This window comes from Fistularia commersonii, chromosome 22 (assembly GCF_037954325.1).
Source record: "Fistularia commersonii isolate RoL2024-O1a breed Wild chromosome 22, RoL_Fcom_v1.0, whole genome shotgun sequence".
Classification (NCBI taxonomy): Eukaryota; Metazoa; Chordata; class Actinopteri; order Syngnathiformes; family Fistulariidae; genus Fistularia; species Fistularia commersonii.
This window is the reverse complement of record NC_141305.1, coordinates 4111846-4130000: the sequence shown is the minus strand read 5'-3', so window position 1 is coordinate 4130000 and position 18155 is coordinate 4111846. Positions and strand designations below refer to the sequence as shown.

Here is an 18155-nt window from a genome sequence, read left to right as displayed (position 1 = left end):
TATTTAGTAATATATAAAATTTATAGTCGTGAAAAAGCAATAATATTAATCATTATATTTATATGTATATTTGTGATATCAATAACAATACTAATGTTCTTGCCATTGTTGCTATTTTTGCTATTGCTATTGTTTAAATATCAATAATTGATGATGATAAAGATGATAATAATAATAGTTGTTAAAGTGATAATGATTGTGATAATAGTACTGAAATTTTTATTATGATTATTTATAAACAGTACATACAAGTAGTGGTATCCATCCATTGTTGTAGTTGTAAGAACAATAATTCAAATGCTAACAACATATGCACTGCATATGAAGACACTGAATGTTTCCATCCCGATCGAAACGTCACTCAACAGAGAACAAGTGCGCAAGAAGCAAAGTAGCCTACTATTTTTGAGGACATTGTTGTCCGGGATGTCACTTGTAAACATACCTGCTGATGTATTTTGCAGTTCCATTACCTTCCTGGATACTACCAGGGCCTCCTGGTCACGGGGATGATCCTCCTCACCCTGGTGGAGGTGCTGCGGCTCTACCTGGGCTTCATCGGCAACCTGAAGGAGAAGGTAATCCGTTACGGACTCGCCTCCTGAATTACAGATCGGGGGAACGCTTGGATATTCAGCCCGCGTATGTAAACAATCAGCTCTTGGCTGGAGCTGTCTGTGGAGTGTGTGTATGTGTGTGTGTGTGTGTGTGTGTGTCCACTCTTTCATGTGGGCACTAGAGAAGCCCTTGATGCCCGACTGCTCCATCCCTGCGTCTCCTCCATCCACTGAGCCCGGTGTGTATGTGTGTGTGTGTGTGTGTGTGTGTGTGTGTGTGTGTGTGATCCGCTGTCATCAGGTGCCAGAGCTGGCGGCCTTCTGGGTCCTGTCTTTCATGTTCCAGCTGCCGGTGCTGCTTTTCTTCCTGACCGATGAAGAAATCATCATCCTGCCCCTGGAGAGGGCCGTCCACGCCCTCTACCTTCTCTTCCTCCTCTGCCAGATCCTGGCAGCCTTCCTGGCGCTCAGGACCATGACCCGAAAGCTCACCGTACTTTTCCACCTGCACCAGCTTGGCAAGGTGGAGAGCCTGGGGCCGGCCGGGCTGAACCGCCGCGGCGTCCTCCCGCGGACACCGAGCCGCCACGTCTGCGGGTGACCCGTGACCCCCGACCCCCGACCCACCAACGTCGGCAGCCTCGGCCCCGACGTGAGTCCGCTGCTCGTACACGTTCCCAAATGATCCCTTAAAAAAAAACAAAAAATTATATTATTGTTGTCCATATATACGTACACACACTTAAACATTAATTTATATGAAATGCAATTATATACCATTGATACATTCTGCTAATCAGTACAAATACTTGAAAGTTTGGGGTCACAGTTTTAAATGAAGGTTCTGCTCAATCAATCAATTAATGAATTGGTCAATCACTTATAAAGTCCAACCTCTCGTGAAAACTTCTGTTGTATCCATTATGCCAGCTCATCGTGTGTGACTACACCCTGGTTTGTTTCCCATTGCGTAATAATATATTGACTCCAAATATATCTGAACCCGCGATATTATTAATTAAAAAAAAAAAAAAAAAAAAGAAGGATGTCTGAATATAAGGCTGATGTTGTTTCAGTCTGTTTTTTCAGACAAATAAAAAATAAAAATAAAAAAATTGTCCCAGATCTAAATTCCAGGATATCTTTTCTTGACCCCTTTTTAATTTGTTTGGTGAATATTTTCAATTAGTGTTGTCACAAACACTTGTTTGGAGCTCCTTCCCTGGAAATCTTGTTTTTAATTGTTCAATTTTGCCAGGTCACAGACCAAAGCTCAGAAATTAATCTTCATTAAAAAGGAAAAGAGGCAGATTCTTGCAAACACGGGGGACCTTTACATTAAATTTATTTACATTTATACATGTGAGTTCATCCTAAATGTCATTTCATTTGCTGCGTTTTGATGAATCGAGGCCACATTCCCCCTTTTCATCCCTTCTCTGCTTCCCACCGCTGTTATTTATTCCTTGCGGCTCTAATTGGACCGGCCGAATCCTAATGTGATCAATAAAAAAGCAGCAGCAAAAAAGCCCAAAGCAGCCATGTCAGAAAATATACATTCGTCACCACTTTAAACCCCGAAACCTTAGGTGTTGTCATAGAAACGGAGGGGGTGGGGACTCCTCCTGATATCCACTGTCTTCTTCAAGGTTGCTCCAAGCATACCAGAAGTTCAACCACCATCTTCAATGAAGCCGATAACCACTGTGTCGTCTGCAAAGAATTTGACAGACGGGTGCCTTGAAGGGCTGTCATTAGTGTAGAGAGTCAAGAGCTGTGTGTTAGTGTGTGTGTGTGTGTGTGTGTGTGTGTGTGTGTGTGGGGGGGGGGGGGGGGGGGGGGCCCTCACACACACACACACCCTTAGGGGGCACCAACATTGATTATCCGGGTGTTGATATGAACTTTCCCCAGCTTTACCTGCTGCCTCCTGTCTGTCAGGACGGTAGTAATCGACAGTGAGATAAGCGAGCTGGACCAGTTTGCTGCTTTGAAACTGTAATATTGTAATAATTTTGTATTTTTTTTCTTCCTCATAAACGGCAAGTCAGACCCATGAGTTGTGTATTAGACCAGGGGTGTCATAGCGAGGGCCACATCATAACGGTTGCCCTCAAAGGGTCACATGTAACGGTAACAGTATAAATGTAACTATATGACACATGAAATGTATAATAATATATATGTAACTACTCCTTAATGTAAAATAACTTAATAATTTACTACTCATTCAAACATTCAAACTTATTGCATAGAATCTTTGCAAATGCATGTGTAACATTTTGGGTTTTAATGCTTGGACAATTTGGTGTTTTTCTGGAAGGCTAACTTAGCATACTTAGTTTGGTGTCAAAATCCCGACGTAGATTTTATTCGTCTTCCCATCTTTCTTGAAACAACCTCCATCTACATAAACTTTTCTCCTTTTCTCTTCCTGGACATTTAGGGATCATTTGTATTTCTCAACTCCATTTGTTGAGAATCACATTGACGTGGATACACTGCGATGATTGGCATGATTTGTGGGAAATGTAGTTTATGGTCAATGCAAGTGCTTGACTTATTAATTTTAAGACAATCAGACATTTTAAGATGTTCTCGCCGGCCTTGAGTTTGACACGTGTATTATATACACAGGGCTGATACGCTAAAACACTAAACCAATCGTGTGCAATAATTGCATTTAGTATTGTCCCGCTAATGCTAGCATGCTGTTAAGTTGAAAAATCGAGTGCAAATCAAGAAATGGGCAGCGAACTAGCATTAGGTTTGTTACCCGTGTTGCACCACTCATTGCTAAATGCTAAAGCTATCTAGGTTAAACGTAGAGACAGTGATCTTTATGCAACGTTAGCATTGCATAACTAATCCAGATGTGGTCCAGATTTGTACCCCTCCAGAAGGCTGCCAACATGGTAGCATAAAGAAAACTAGTCATGTTACCTCCAGAGTTCCATTTCTAGCAATTACACGAAGGTGCAAAACACATTAAAAAGAGGAAACAAGTGCTGCAGGACTAATACGCCAAAACACTAAACCTAATCGTGAGCACTTAATTACATCTAGCATTGTCCTGCTAATGCTAGCATGCTGTTAAGTTGAAAAAAAAAGTTAAAAAGCGTTCTGACATGTTGAGGAAATATAATGTTGGAATACGACATTCATCATTTTCAGAATTTTCTGTCAAAAGTTAAGCAGATCCGTCTTTAACATCCTGAGATGAGAATTTAATTTTTCCATACATTCATTGACTCATGCAGGCACTTCCTGTCTGCAGCGGCGCACTACACTTCCCCTCGGTGGACCATCAGGTGGAACACGGCCTGGAACACATCGGACGTGGACGAAAAAAAAGGAGCGGCGGTGCCCCCTGGGGGTGTGTGTGGTGTGGTGTGGTGTGTGTGTGCTCCACACACTGCAAAGAACGCACGTTTTGAATTTTGTTTTGATTTTCGATGGGTTTGGTTTTGTCCGAAAACAATGGATTTTAATGGAGCAAAACAAACCTCGTCCTGCACTCGGGGTCGCTGTGGGGCGGGAGCCAATCCCGGATGTCGAAGGGCGAGAGGCGGAGTTTAACTCCGTCAATCACGACGCCACAGGCAGAGACGTCATTTCGCTCCCATTCCACCCTGCGGTGTTTCAACCACAAAATGCAAAAACGATAAAACAGAAACAAAAAGGCCGTGAGCGGGTCAGTTTGGTGACGCCGGCTTCCAAATTTGCCGTCCCCGCGCCATGGGGGCCCCACAACACAAATTGCCCCAATTTCAGAACCAGAGAAATCGTCCACAAAAAAAAAACTTTTTTTTTTCTTTTTTTTGAAATTCACATCTTTCCCATACGCAGCGTGAGAGGGAACGTTCTTCCGGGGTCGGGGAAGGGTGGGGGCTTCGCAATAACGAACTTTGTACGACAAGTGTGGTTCTTGCGTCCTGTCCCCCACACACACACACACACACACACACTTTTTCGGGAGATGCAAGTGTATCCTGACTGCAGCAGAGCTGTGTTAAATATTTATGACCACACAGTGGCAGTCAGTCACTGAGGAGAGGGATGGGGAGGATGTAGCACTGCTGCAGAGTCCGGGAAAGAGGAGGAGGAGCGGGTAAAGGTTAAGCCTTTCCTTACTTGATGATGATACATTATTTATTTCGCCACGAACGAGAGGTCGCGTCGGGTCGTCGGGGAGCTCGAGCGCCACGTTGGGTTTGTTTACACAACGGTTTGTCTCACACGTTGCTTCACGTGTGAGGAATCATGTAAAGGTATAAACTCCAATAGCGTGCGCCGTGTATGTGTTTGTGTGTGTGTGTGTGTGTGTGTGTGTGTCTTTTTTGCATTCCAGAAACGGCAGCTAATTCCCCGTACCCTCAAAGGGAACAATGGAATGGGAAAAAAAAGAAATAAATGAACACCTGACACGTTGGCGTCACACAAGCCTTGTATTCTTTGGATTTTTGTTGTTTGATTTTATTTGATCATCCCTTTCTATTCCCTCTGAACTGACAGGAGCGTTCACCTTTGACCTACAACAGCGAGGCGCCGCTCATTATCTTTTTATCCATCTGTTTATTGTTGCGTCAAACCATTGGTTTGGTGAAGAACATACAGGGAAAGATTGGGGGGGATTAGCCTTCTGAAGACAGACAAAAGCCGGACATGAAATAAAGACCTGATTGGTTTTGCGAGAAAATTCTACAATTTAATGAAAGTATTCAAAATGTCCTCATCAATACTGTGTACAAACTGTGTTTGAAATGTCATCAATTCATTCATAAATTCAATTATTCATTCATTCAGTCATTGAATTCACTCAGAGGTCACAGAGGAGCCGGAGCCTATCCCGGCTGTCGTTGGGAGAGAGGTGGGGATCACTCTGGACCAATCACAGAGCTGCTTATAGAAACATACAACCTTTTACCCTCTCATTCACACATCATAGGAAGAAAAATCCATTCACCGGTTTGTGGCGAGGCCGAAGTGCAAACCACTCTGCCACCATGTCACCCGTTTCACTTTACCTCACTTTAATTTATTTTAATTTTAACGTGCTTTTTGTTTTTGGCGGTGGTGGGTCTTTTCGGTGTGACCCCGTATTAGACAACAAAGAGGAACTGGTGTTGGAAAGTGCTCTTCCTGAAAAGGGCGGGGCCTGGAGTCACATGTCTCTCAAGGCCCGCCCCTTTCAGGAAGAGCCAGCAGGCCGGGTCATCTCCTGCAGGAAGGTGTGGAGCGGATATGGACATCACTACCTGCTCGTTAGAGCGCCTTGGGTTCTGACGAGGATCTGGGAGAAGGAAACGGAAAGAAGGAAAAGTCCAAGTATCAAGGTAAGATTTACCCTCACTGTTCTCTGACAAAGCCTCGTGTTTCTGTCAGTCGTCAGGGAGAAAATCCATTTTGGGTTTAATTAGTTCCAACTTGTGACTTGCTTTGGTGGTTCTTTGTGAAAGTCTGGGCTCCAGCAGTCTCCTCTGCTTTGAGAAGATTCTAGAAAGCAGACATGTGGAAGGTTTTTGGGTCCTGCTTTCACTCCCTCTGCAGTCTTGTTGATGGTATAAACTTTGCTGGTGAATGGCAGCCGCGAGCGCTTCCCTGGTTGGATTCCAACAAGGAGGCCTTTCTCTGTGGAGCCTCCATGTTCCCCATGTGTCCTCCGGCTTCCTCCAACTGCCTAAAAGCATCGCGGATCCCTGAATTTTCCAATTTTTGAATGAGAGGGTGAATAGTTGTCCACCTCATATTGAGAGAGTGAGCAGTTGGATGTCTATCCATAACTCAATAATAATATAATTAATTTAAGGGGCCCGGCTCAATGCTAAAGAACACTATACAGACAAATATAAATTCAGAAAATTCAGATTTTAAAAAAAATAAATAAATAAAAATAAAAATTGACAAAATAGTAAAAAAAAAAAAAATGTGAATACATATATAAACAAACATATGTGAATGGTTATTTGTCTCTAAATGATATGTGAATGAGAGTGAATGGTTTTGCACTTTTTGTCAAAAAGTATTTGTTCACCCATCCAAATAATCAGAACCAATCACTTCCATGGCCACAGGTGTATAAAAATTGTGTATAAATTTGTGAAAGAATGGGTCGCTCTCAGGATCTCAGTGAATTCCAGTGTTGAACTGTGATAGGCTGCCACCTGTGCAACAAGTCCAGTCGTGATAAATGTTCCACAGTCAACTTTCAGCTATATTATAAGAATATGGAAGTGTTTGGGGACGGCGGCAGCGAGCATGTAAACTGACTGGTGGGGTCAGCAGATGCTTAGTCATATAGCGCCAGAGGTCACCAACTTTCTGCAGAGGCAGTCGCTTCATGTGGCCTTCAGAGCTTCATAGAATGGGTTTCCATGGAGGAGCTGCTGCATCCAAGCCACACATCACTATGTGCAATGCAAAAAAGCGTCAGATGCAGTAAAGCAGCGGTCCCCGACCTTTTTATCACTGCAGACCAGTCAATACTTGACAATTTTACCACGGCCCGGGGGGGTGTATACACGTAGATTGTTTATTGCGACTGTAATAATAAATGTGAATCCACTGTGTACTCGTATGCAACTTTATTAGCAGCGTCCTCGTAACATTGCGCCAAAGACATAACATGAGTATAATGAAGGCTTCATTGCAGTACGTTATGCAGAGCGGCTTGGTCTGTGGGAATCACATGTTGCAATAAATCCACATTTCAAATAGAACTCCTGATATTGTCTGTTAAAATCTTTCTTTTTCTTGGACAGTATAGGCTCTTCTTCTGTCTCTTCACTAGACCTTTTCCCCTTCGAAAAGAAACTTTCCGTCTGACGTCTGTTTGTCAGTCATTTTGCTAGCTTGTGAGTTACATTTTTGGCACTCAAGTGACTGAGATATAACCAACAGATTCCTGTCATTTCAAAATAAAAGATTTTTTTAAAATAAAGATTGCTAAGACTCAGATGATAAATCCAACGGAAATAATTGATCATTGCTTGTGCGGCCCAGGTCCGCAACCCGGGGGTTGAGGACCACTGGTGTAAAGCACGCCGCCACTGGACTTTAGAGCAGTGGAGACACGTCCGTTGGAGTGACGAATCACGCTTCTCCATCTGGCGATCTGATGGACGGGTCTGGGTTTGGCGGTTGCCAGGAGAACAGTACTTGTATGCCCGTATTGTACCAAGTGTGAAGTTTGCTGGAGGGGGGGATTATGGTGCGGGGGTTGTTTTTCAGGAGCTGAGCTTGGCCCCTTAGTTCCAGTGAAAGGAACTCTGAAAGCTTCAGCATACCGAGGCATTTTGGACAATTCCCTGCTCCCAACTTTGTGGGAACACTTTGATAACATGACTGTGCGCCAGTGCACAAAGAAAGGTCCATAAAGACATGGATGACAGAATCTGGTGTGGATGAACTTGACTGGCCTGCACAGAGTCCTGACCTCAACCCCACAGAACACCTTTGGGATGAATGAGCGCAGAGACTGAGAGCTGGGGCTTCTTGTCCGACATCAGTGTGTGTGTGTGACCTCACAAATGCGCTTCTGGAAGAATGGTCAAAAATTCCCCAAAAAACACTCCTGAACTTCATGGACAGCCTTCCCAGAAGAGTTTAAGCTGTCAAAGCTGCAAGGGGGGGACCCACGTCATGTTGAACCCTTGGCCAGCAAACACTTTTGGCCATATAGTGTATGTTCATGAATGAGTGGGTGAATGTTTATATTTCTATATATGTGAATGAATGGTTTTATGTTTATATATCCCATGTGAGAAGGAGGGTGAGTGGTTGTACGTCTCTATATGACGTGCGAATGAATGAGTGAATGTCTTTATGTCTCTATGTTTGATCGACTGGCAATGAATAAATGACCGGATGAATCCGAGTCTTGCGTGAATGCATATTTGCACGCCTGCCCTTCTCAAAAACATCGAATGGGTGAATTGAAGAGTTCCGGAAAGGGGGAATGAGAGCGGGATTGCCGGTGCAATATGCAAAAATACAGGATATGTACAACACGTGAGCGCGCCGGCAGTCGTGGCGGAAACTGCCAGATTGCGGGCGGCGTCCAATGGTGGGGAAAAAGAAATTTGGAGGTAAAGACACACAGGGAGGCCCTCTGCCGCACGTGCAGAACCGAGAAGATCATTAAAAGAGTAAGTCATGCACAACTGACCCACCTCTGCACCCCCTGTGATTTCTCCCGTTTCCATTAGCAACTGAAGATAGGTGGTGGCAAACGGGCGGGCGGTGGGGGTTGGAGTGCGATCCCGCGGGGAGTATCAACCGGCGAGGCTGCAGCTCCGTCCTCGGAGACGTCCTCTCCGTCTTTCTCGCTCATTTTTCCGAGCAGGTGCGGGAACGGGAACCTACGTCTGCGCCCCCCCCACCACCACCACCACCACCACCACCACCACCACCACGCCCACCGACCCTCACCTCCACCCCCGCCGCTCGGAAAAAGAAAAGTGAATGAGACTTTAATGGACGCCCTGCGCAATCGCCGACCCTAAATGGCGTCGGGTGATGGAATCTGAATTTTTCCATTCATGAGCCCCCACCCCGACCACCCGGCGACCCCCCCCCCTGCACGGGTGATGTGACATCGTCCTGACGGCGAAGGGAATATTGACGCTCGGACTGGAAATTGGCAGAGGGGTATTTTCAATTTGAGCCTGATTACCTGGGGGTGGGGGTGAGGGGGGTAATTCTCCCCCCCCCCCGGTGGTTTAAATGGACGCTCGCCGCACGCCGCCGCCGCCGCTGTACAGATGAATATTTCATCAAGGAGCAACATTCAATCTGCAGAGCCTGATGACGGGGGGGGGGATCTTCATCGTCTGCGCCGGCGGGAAACCCCACGACGGTCACGCTATGCTAAATGGCCCAATATTAGCCATTTTACAAAACAATTTCGCTCATTTTTTTAACAATTATCCCAATTTTTTTTTTTTTTAACCCACAATCCTTAAGGAGGCAGTTTTTCATCAGCGAAACCTGACAGTAACTGATCAGTGCAAGATCTGGAGATTGTATGAGGGGAAATGAAAATGAGTATTTTGAAAATGTGTGTGTGTGTGTGTGTGTGTGTGTGTGTGCGGTCAGTAGCTTTCCATGATCCAGCCATTCATCGCAGCTGGCAGAGTGGTGAGACCAGTGATGCTGTATGGTTTCGAGACGGTGTCAATGACAAAAAGACAGGAGGCAGAGCTGGAGGTCGCAGAGATGAAGATGATGAGGTTCTCTTTGGGAGTGACCAGGATGGATAGGATCAGGAATGAGTCCATCAGAGGAACAACACATGGTAGATGTTTTGGAGAGAAGGTCAGAGAAGCCAGACCGAGATGGTTCGATCATTTACAGAGGAAGAATAGTGAATATATTGGTAGATTGATCCTGGAAGGAGGTCTAGAGCAGGGGTGGGCAAACTACGGCCCGCGGGCCAAATCCGGCCCGTTGGTCTTTTTAATCCGGCCCGCCAAAGATTGGTACAAAAATCATACTTCATGTGAATGATTGGATTTATGAGTGCGGGAGCTCAAGTAGGAGATTATTTCATTTTTGGCGTTACTTGAGAACACTTGAGAATTTTCCTGTGATTAACATACTGACACCCATGAATGACCTGGACGTGAAGCTACAAGGGAAAACTGGTTTGTGCGTGAAATGCAAGCAAACGTCAGAGCCTTCAAGCGGGTTTTATTTTTAAAGCTTATGTCAGACAACTTTCAGACAAATGTCAGTCGAGCCTGATATGTGCTGTTAACAAATGTGTTGTTTTATTTGGTTTTTTTTTATGTATTGTATCTTGTGCTGACCCGGCCTGTCTGACAAATTTTAAAAGTCAATGCAGCCCCTTGCCAAAAACTTTGCCCACCCCTGGTCTAGAGGAAGACCAAGGAGAAGATGTACGGATGTAGTGAGAATAGGGTTAGATGGAAAAGGTTGATTCGCTGTCGGGCCCCTTGAAGGGAAAAGCCGAAAGGACGAGAAGAAGCAGTAGCAGCTAGTAGACGTTAGCGGCCAGATAGCCTGTGTCCGCAAGGGTTCCTCTAGGTTCTCCAGGTTCCTCACATTGTGCAACAACATGCAGCAGGTTCATGGAGACCCTGAATTGTGTGGATGGAATTTGAATAAATGTGCCGGACTATTGAGCTCACCTCAATATAAGCCGCACCTGCGTAGCTGATCGCTATCTTGGGCTTCTTCGGTGTCTTCCTCTTCTTTGGTGTCGGAGTTGGACGGCCTCAGAATTTCCCGGTCATTTCATCGGCCCAATGCAACAAGAATAAATGTTTTGGCGGCGTGAAGCTCGTGAGCACCCTCTCAAAAAAAATTCCATAAATTAGCCGCATCGTTGTTTAAGCCGTAGTGTTCAAAGTCAAAAAAGTCGCAGGTTATCGTTCGCAATTGAATCTAATCTAATTCCATTCACACCTGTAAGGTTACAGAGAAGCCAAATGCAGTTAGCATCTAATCAGAAGTGCAAAAAGCAGACGTGCTTATGCTGTATCAAATGCTGTATCAAAGAATCAATGCATTTTTTATTTTTTTTTACAGCTAGTGCAAGTAAAGGTGGATAATTGTTATGTGCAGATTATGTACACACAGATAGGGATTAATATGATTAACAGATGGCAATATACAGATGTCTTCTACAACAACTCTACAGAATGGATAATATAGAGATGTTATATGAACAAAAATACACAGAATTTTACAGAATATAGATGTATAGATAGTGTAACCAGATGAGCAGCTGCCAGATGCTATTGAAGAGAATATGTTATGACCAGTTCTACAGTTTATATATCTGTATGACGTGTGAATGAGAGGGTGAATGGTTGTTTGCGACCAGCCCAAGGTGAACCTTCCCTCTCGTCCAATCACAGCGGAGGCTCCGCCCCTCCGCCCGGCGATCCTGAGTGCGAGATAAGCGGTATAGAAAAGGAGTTCTGGTTCTTTGGCACCGGTTTGGATGAGGTTTGCGTTCAGAGAGCCTCGGGATCACTCGCCGGCTGCTCGGCCACCTGAGCCGCGCTGGCAACATGGACGAGCCCCAACAAGCTCCTCTCTGATTGGCTCACCCGCCGCTCCCGCCGGCGAGTGATTCCCATTGATCTATCCGGCGGCCGAGGGACGTGCGAATCCCTCATCGCCGCGCTAACCGCTTGTAGAATTCTGTCCTTGGCGGGTCCACACAAACACAACGTGCGGAAAAATCAAGGCCCGTTTGAAATCAGAGCCAATCGGACAGCGGCGCCGTCGTCAAGGTCACGGAGTCGAATCTGACATCGTAAATCAAGCGGCGAGAAGTAAACGTTGTGATCCGACGGCGCAAAGAAAAACAACCGCCGTTCCTAGATTTTATCAGCCGAGTGCAACTGAAAAGGAAAACCTCCCTTTTGTGTTTCTTCAGAATGAAATTTCAGTCGTGAGATTTAATTGAAATTTAAAACCAGACCGGATTTCCTCCATATGAATTCATCCATTCCTTATCTTTGCTCCCGAGTGCAGGATGAACCTCAGATTCCCGGCCGCAGTATTTCTTTGCTAACAACAACCAGGTCATCGAGTTTTACAGACACGGTCGACTCACGAGTGTCTGGTGTTTTTCGGTGAGCCGGTCGGAGGTGGATTCCCGCCGTCAGACTCAAAGGAGATCAGTTAGCAGTACTTACTTACACAATGAATGGAAAAAAGTCCGGAGGCTCCTCACCCCGAAATCCTTTAACGCCCGTCAAAGTGATGTCATCTCAGATGCCGGCAGACAACGTGTCGAGAGACGCCGCGGTGATGAAACGCCTTGTGTATGTTTTTTTTTTTTTTTTTTCTTCCTTACAACCGCGGCTGTTTTGCATTTCAGACCGAGCGTCGGTCGGAGGAGCGGCTCGGGGCTCGTTATGCAGGAAGACTGCAATGAAGTTCAGGAGGTGATCACAGAGATGTGACGTTTGGTGAAATGTACTTTCACTTTGTTTCGTCACACCTCTTCGCTATCCTCCTCTCGCGCCGCCTTTTCGCTTCGACAATCGAAACAATCGTCCCGTCCCTGCTGACGGAGGCGTCCACTTTACCCCGTCGCCCCTCATCTCCTGCCGTAGGCGGTTACTACTAGCACCTCCTGACCCCGCGGTGCTCCCCTGAGCACTTGGAGCTGCTTTGCACTCGCGGTCAATTTCATATCTCTTTCATATAAACCGGATGGATTTCGTTTTAAAAATCCAGTCAGTGCATGGGCTGAATTTTTGATACCTTCGTTCATCTTTTGTGTGTTTGACTTAAAATGCCTTCTTCTGGTTTGCGCTCGCCCGGTGGAGAGGAATGCTAATTCAGGAACGATCCGGATTTGGATAAGCCTTCGGATAATCGTAGGACCTGAATTTTGGAGATCCTGCGTTCACTCTGCTCTGCGGCCGCTCCTTTGTCAGAAGACCTGAGAGTGTGTAAAAGCAGTTATGTTATGGCGCCCCCTTGTATGCTACTATAATTTGAACCTTGCTAATGACCAGGAGGACATACTGGTGGCGGCGCGGTGGTGCAGAGGTTAGCGGTTTCTTCCCACAGTCCAAAAATTAGCAGGAGGTTCATTGGAGACCCCGAATTACCCAGACATGTGAATGAGAGTGTGAATGCTTGTATGTTTCTATTTCACATCTATCAAACATCGTCAGCTAAAGCTCACCGTCTCTTCGTGTAACCTAGATAACATTAGCATTTAGCAATGAGTGGTGCAACATGGGTAACTCGCCTGATGCTAGGTTGCTAACCCTTTCTTGATTTGCACTTGTTTTTCAACATAACAGCATGCTAGCATTAGCGGGACAATGCTAGATGCAATAAATTGCACACAGTTAGGTTTAGTGTTTTAGCTTATTAGCCCTGAAATATCTAATACACGTGTCAAACTCAAGGCCTGCGGGCTGAATGTGGCCCGCCAGGTCATTTTATGTGGCCTGCAAGAACATCTTAAAATGTCTGATGGTCTTAAAATAAAAAATAAAATAAAAAAACTCAGAATTATTTAATATCAAGATAGAGTTACATTTATTTTACGTTAGATTTGGTTATATTTAGTTACATTTATACATGTTGTCCTTGGTGAAAATGAGTTTGAGACTCCTACGATTGAGAGGGCGAATGGTTGTTTGTCGAATGTTCAGGGTGAATCCCTTCCTCTTGCTCAATTCCTGCAGGGGTAGTATAGCTAATGAATGAATGAAAAGTCATACAGGTGGAGCATTTCTTTTTATTTGAGTCTATCCATTATCATTTTGCCGGTGAAACTAGTTCCCTCAGCCCCCCCCCCCCCTTTTTTTTAAAGAATAAATGGAGTCGTGATTGAGTTCTTGCAAATGAACCAAGCTGGGTCTCATTAGAGAGACATTTACTATTTTTTTTTTTGTTTTTTTCTCCCTTCACCACCCCCCACCCCCCCCCACCCCCCCACCCCCCCGAGAGTCTCGGACGGCCGGTATCTGTTTCTCACAGAAGGGTAGCTTTCATTAAGGAGGATGTGAAATCCATCCAGCTCGTGCTGTCCGGAGGCAAGATGCTGCCGGCTGCGCCTTCGAACGGGATCCAGAGACAAATACGAATGAACCGGATCCTTCTGATAGTTTACACATCTGGCCTAAATACTGCACCGGAGAGTCTGGGAGATGTCCTGGGCTCGAGAGTCTCTCACTTATCATCCCAGAAAATACTGGGCTACATTCTCCTGCAGACTCTGCAGCCCTCAGATGCCCCCCGAGCTATATGTAAATATATTTATAAATTGACACTGTGTGACAAAAAAAGAGATGTTTGAGTAGGAGTAAATAAATTCCCGCTGCTGGAAAACACATTTATCATGTGATTTCTTTTTTTTGAAGGCGGAAGTGATTATATTGCAGGTTCCGTCTGACTGCGGCGCCGTCCGTTGTCATTTGAATTGATTTTTCATCAGTATAATCTCCTTTGTCGCTTTTAACGGCGTGAAATATTCAACCGTCTTTCTTCCATCTCTCATATCAGCTCTGACAATTACGTTGTATTACGAGCTTGTTTTAGACGTTCTTAATCACTTCTTTATTTCGATCATTTCTTCTATATGTGCTGTGTTAAACGTTCCTTCAATAGGAATGTCTTGATTCTGTTTTGTTCTCTGATTGTTGGGTGAAGTGTAAGATTATTGATAAATAGCGGATTACTCACCAACATGTTTTCCTTATGGCTCCACAGTAAGTTTGCTACATAACTAGCATAAGCAAGGTGTTTGCTATTTGCTGCATCAGTTATTCTGAAACATGTTAGCATACAGAATTTGGCCATGTCACCTTCAATGTCTGCTAATGCTAATGCCAGTTGCCCATGTTGTGACCTGAGTTTTGTTATTGCTGTTTACTCACGCCAACTGTTCTTAATTCTATTTATACTATTATTATTTACATTTGAACAAATAATTGAAAATGGTGCATGAAGCTCGGGATAATGTGACACTGACGCCATCTATGATTAGCTAGCTGCATCCAGGCTGAAAAGTCACATTTAGCTGAGAACAGTGGTGTAATATGTCAAAAATGTACAAGAAAATGGCACAGCAAGTTAAAAAATAAGATGGATATTCATGACAAAAATATGCAGAATAAGAAAAACCGGTCGCGAGGGAGAGAGAAATGTAAAAAAGGAATCAGAAAGGGAGTAGCTGGAAGTGAAGAAATGGACATGGCAAACTGTGAATAAACTATTTAAAAATCAGAGGGAGGTCATCAAAACCTACAAACCATCTGTCTTAAAGCCTTAAAGTTGAAAAGAAAATACCTGTAGGAAATTAATTTAAATCCAAATACAAATAACTCACTTATTATAGTAAGTATACACTCAGATACTTAGCTTAGCCGCGCTAGTTGAGCTGGGCTAGCACGTCATGTAACGTCAAATATGACAGATTATTTTTTTCAAAACCATATTCTTTATTTCATCGGAGCGATGAAACCTAAAATACCCGTTTTGAATTCTGTTTTGCGCGTTCTGTCCTGTATTAGTGTTCTCGTCGTGGGCGGCGGCGTGCGCACCGGTGGGAAGAACCGACCAAAACAAAACAACAACAACACTGAGCTTGTGGGAAAACACGCTTTAACCGGGACGGCTGGGTGATTGAGTCGCCCTCAAGCCGGCATTAAAAAAATAATAGTTCAAAAATAAGCAGGAAGTGATAACGTTAAGCCTTTCTCAGCGGCTGGCGTTTAGTTTGCGCGGAACAAAAGACACAGGGGTAATATCTGACACTTGGTATGAAAACAGATTCGTCATCGTCGACTTGTGTTTTGCTTTAAATATTAATCCCTGCTCAATTGTTCAGGCCTGACCCACATACGAATGGTGCTGGAGAACATTTTGTTACCGATATTAAATGGCGGCTATCCTCATCAGACCCTTCGCTTAATGCACCTCGAATATCTCGGGCTAATTCTTAATGCTCTGCTTAGTATTTTCTGCCCGCTGGTGGGCTCCCGGGGACGGAGCGACCGCAATTCAATTAAAACTGAAAGCTTGATGACTCCTGATCCAATCAAGCTCCTGGCTCCGCTCCACCACCATGACGCGAATGATAATGGCGGAAGACGGAAGACGATTCCCGGAGACGGGCCGGGAAAAAAAAAAAAAAAAAGAACCTGACACATCGGAATCAGTCAAGCGGGGACGGACTTCTAAACGGATTTTAAAACGCAGGACCCAACATATGTCTCAAAGTTAGCGCGGCGTGATGGCCAGATGTCTGGAGACGCTTCGGAGCGCCGCCTCGTCGCCGAGACGGGAGAAGAGAAACGCGACATTAACTGACGGCACGAAGAAAGATAGCGCCGGGGTAACTGAAAATGTAAATCTGATTATGTCGGTAATTCAAAATTACAGCGGGCCATTTGGACCGGGACCATGACGTCTACTTTAAAAGTACACATTCAAAAGTTTGTGCTCGTTGCTCACAAAGCCGACGTGTTTACGAACCCTGAAATATTCTTTTGGAAAATCACAACTACGGGCTGATTACGGAAACATCGACTTACGACTGCGCCAACTCATAAGTCGTTTTCCCGAGATACGAGCTGTCGCTCAGTGGATTTTTTTCGCTTTGAGATACAAGCCCAGATCTGAGTTAAGAGCGAGCGGCAATTGACACAGACGTGACTGATTGTGATACAGCGATTGAAAATAGTTGGGATGCGCCGTCCGACGCTATGCAGACCAGAGAAATCTTGGAAAAACGTGAGCAAAGTGTGCATGTTGTCAATCCGTAAGAAGATGAAGACGTTGGTGAGATATGGTGACGGAGAGCGTAATCCGTGACGATGCAGGAGACGTTTACGATGCAGCCGACGGCGGGAACGTCAATGCACGAGGCATCGGAAGAGTCACTCAAAGCCGGTCGGGGATGGATTGATCTTTTTTAAAAAAAAAAGGAGCGGCGTTCACTCTGTCGCTCAATGACGTCAAGCCAAAAAGTATCTCAGAAGTTACATTTAGCGACACTTTGTAGCATTAAGCGTGTAGCCAACGAGTTCAGGAACCTTTGTTGATTCATCAAGTTAAATGCACTTAACATATTATTTCTTTACATTCTCTTTTATCATATATTATTATATGGATTATTATCTTTTATGCATTATTTGTTAATTATTAATTTTATTTTTATTCATATAATATGTTTTAATATTAATATCTATATATTTTGATATACATAATATAACATATTTTTATATATGATATTAATATGTATAAGTATTTATAATATATAAAATGATACAATATAATATTACTATATATTAATAATATGTTTAAATTTTTAATCAAATCGACATTCAAGCAAATCGAGTTACGAGCCAGTTAGTCATAAGTCAAGGTATCGCTGCACGAGTGATAAGGTTAATATCAAGCTCAGAATTTTGAAACAGACGCAGCATGAATTGCAAAAGAGCATCTCCCTGATCCTCTGCAGGGTTGGTATTTTATCTTACCGTGTGTTCTTTGACAATGAAAAATAAAGGAATTGATTGATTCATTGGGACCCACACAACCCTTTTGAAATTTAAATTAATTAACATGGGACATTCTTTTTTTTTTTTTCTTTTTTTTTTTGTATAAACAAAATATGTGTTGCCCTTTTTTTTTTAATCAATGAACAGCTGCTTAGAAAACAAAATCTTCTGCATGCAAAAAAACATTTTGAACAACGAAATAAAAGATGTTGGGTTGAAGCTTACTTTTATTCAAAATACTTAAAATCTAACCAAACTTAACCAAAATTATCCACCAGCAGAAAACCAAACACATATCCTTTTACTGTCGCGCGCAGAAAGAGTGTCAAAAATACTTGAACACGTTTTCTTTAGATGTTACAAGATCGCTGTAATCTTCAAATGTAATATTATATTTAAAAAAAAAAAATGAACAAACTATAATAAAATATATTCTAATTAAATACTTGTTAATTATTTTCAAAAGCCAAATTAAATTTCACTAATTAAATTAATTGAAAGGCTATTGATCCCTTCTGGTTTAAGAAAAATGTACTCAATGAATGACAAATAATTTCTACAAAATAATAATACAGAATAAAAGAGAATG

General features: G+C 43.7%; 1 protein-coding gene across 3 annotated transcripts in view; it reads left to right on the top strand.

Moving 5' to 3' along the window:
• Positions 1-4469, top strand: part of LOC147221340 (transmembrane protein 17A) — a 6483-nt gene extending 2014 nt beyond the window's left edge. The window contains exons 3-5 of one of the 3 annotated variants that reach the window (XR_015107865.1): positions 465-578; positions 859-1209; positions 3835-4469. Coding sequence is in view for 1 of the 3 variants with exons in the window: in XM_086169716.1 (XP_086025842.1) it covers positions 465-578; positions 859-1158 (414 nt within the window). In the remaining 2 variants the exon portion in view is untranslated. Of the gene's footprint in view, positions 1-464; positions 579-858; positions 1294-3817 lie in introns of those variants that run through there. The other 2 variants (XR_015107864.1, XM_086169716.1) reach the window with 2 other exon arrangements.
• The last annotated feature ends 13686 nt before the right edge of the window (positions 4470-18155 follow it).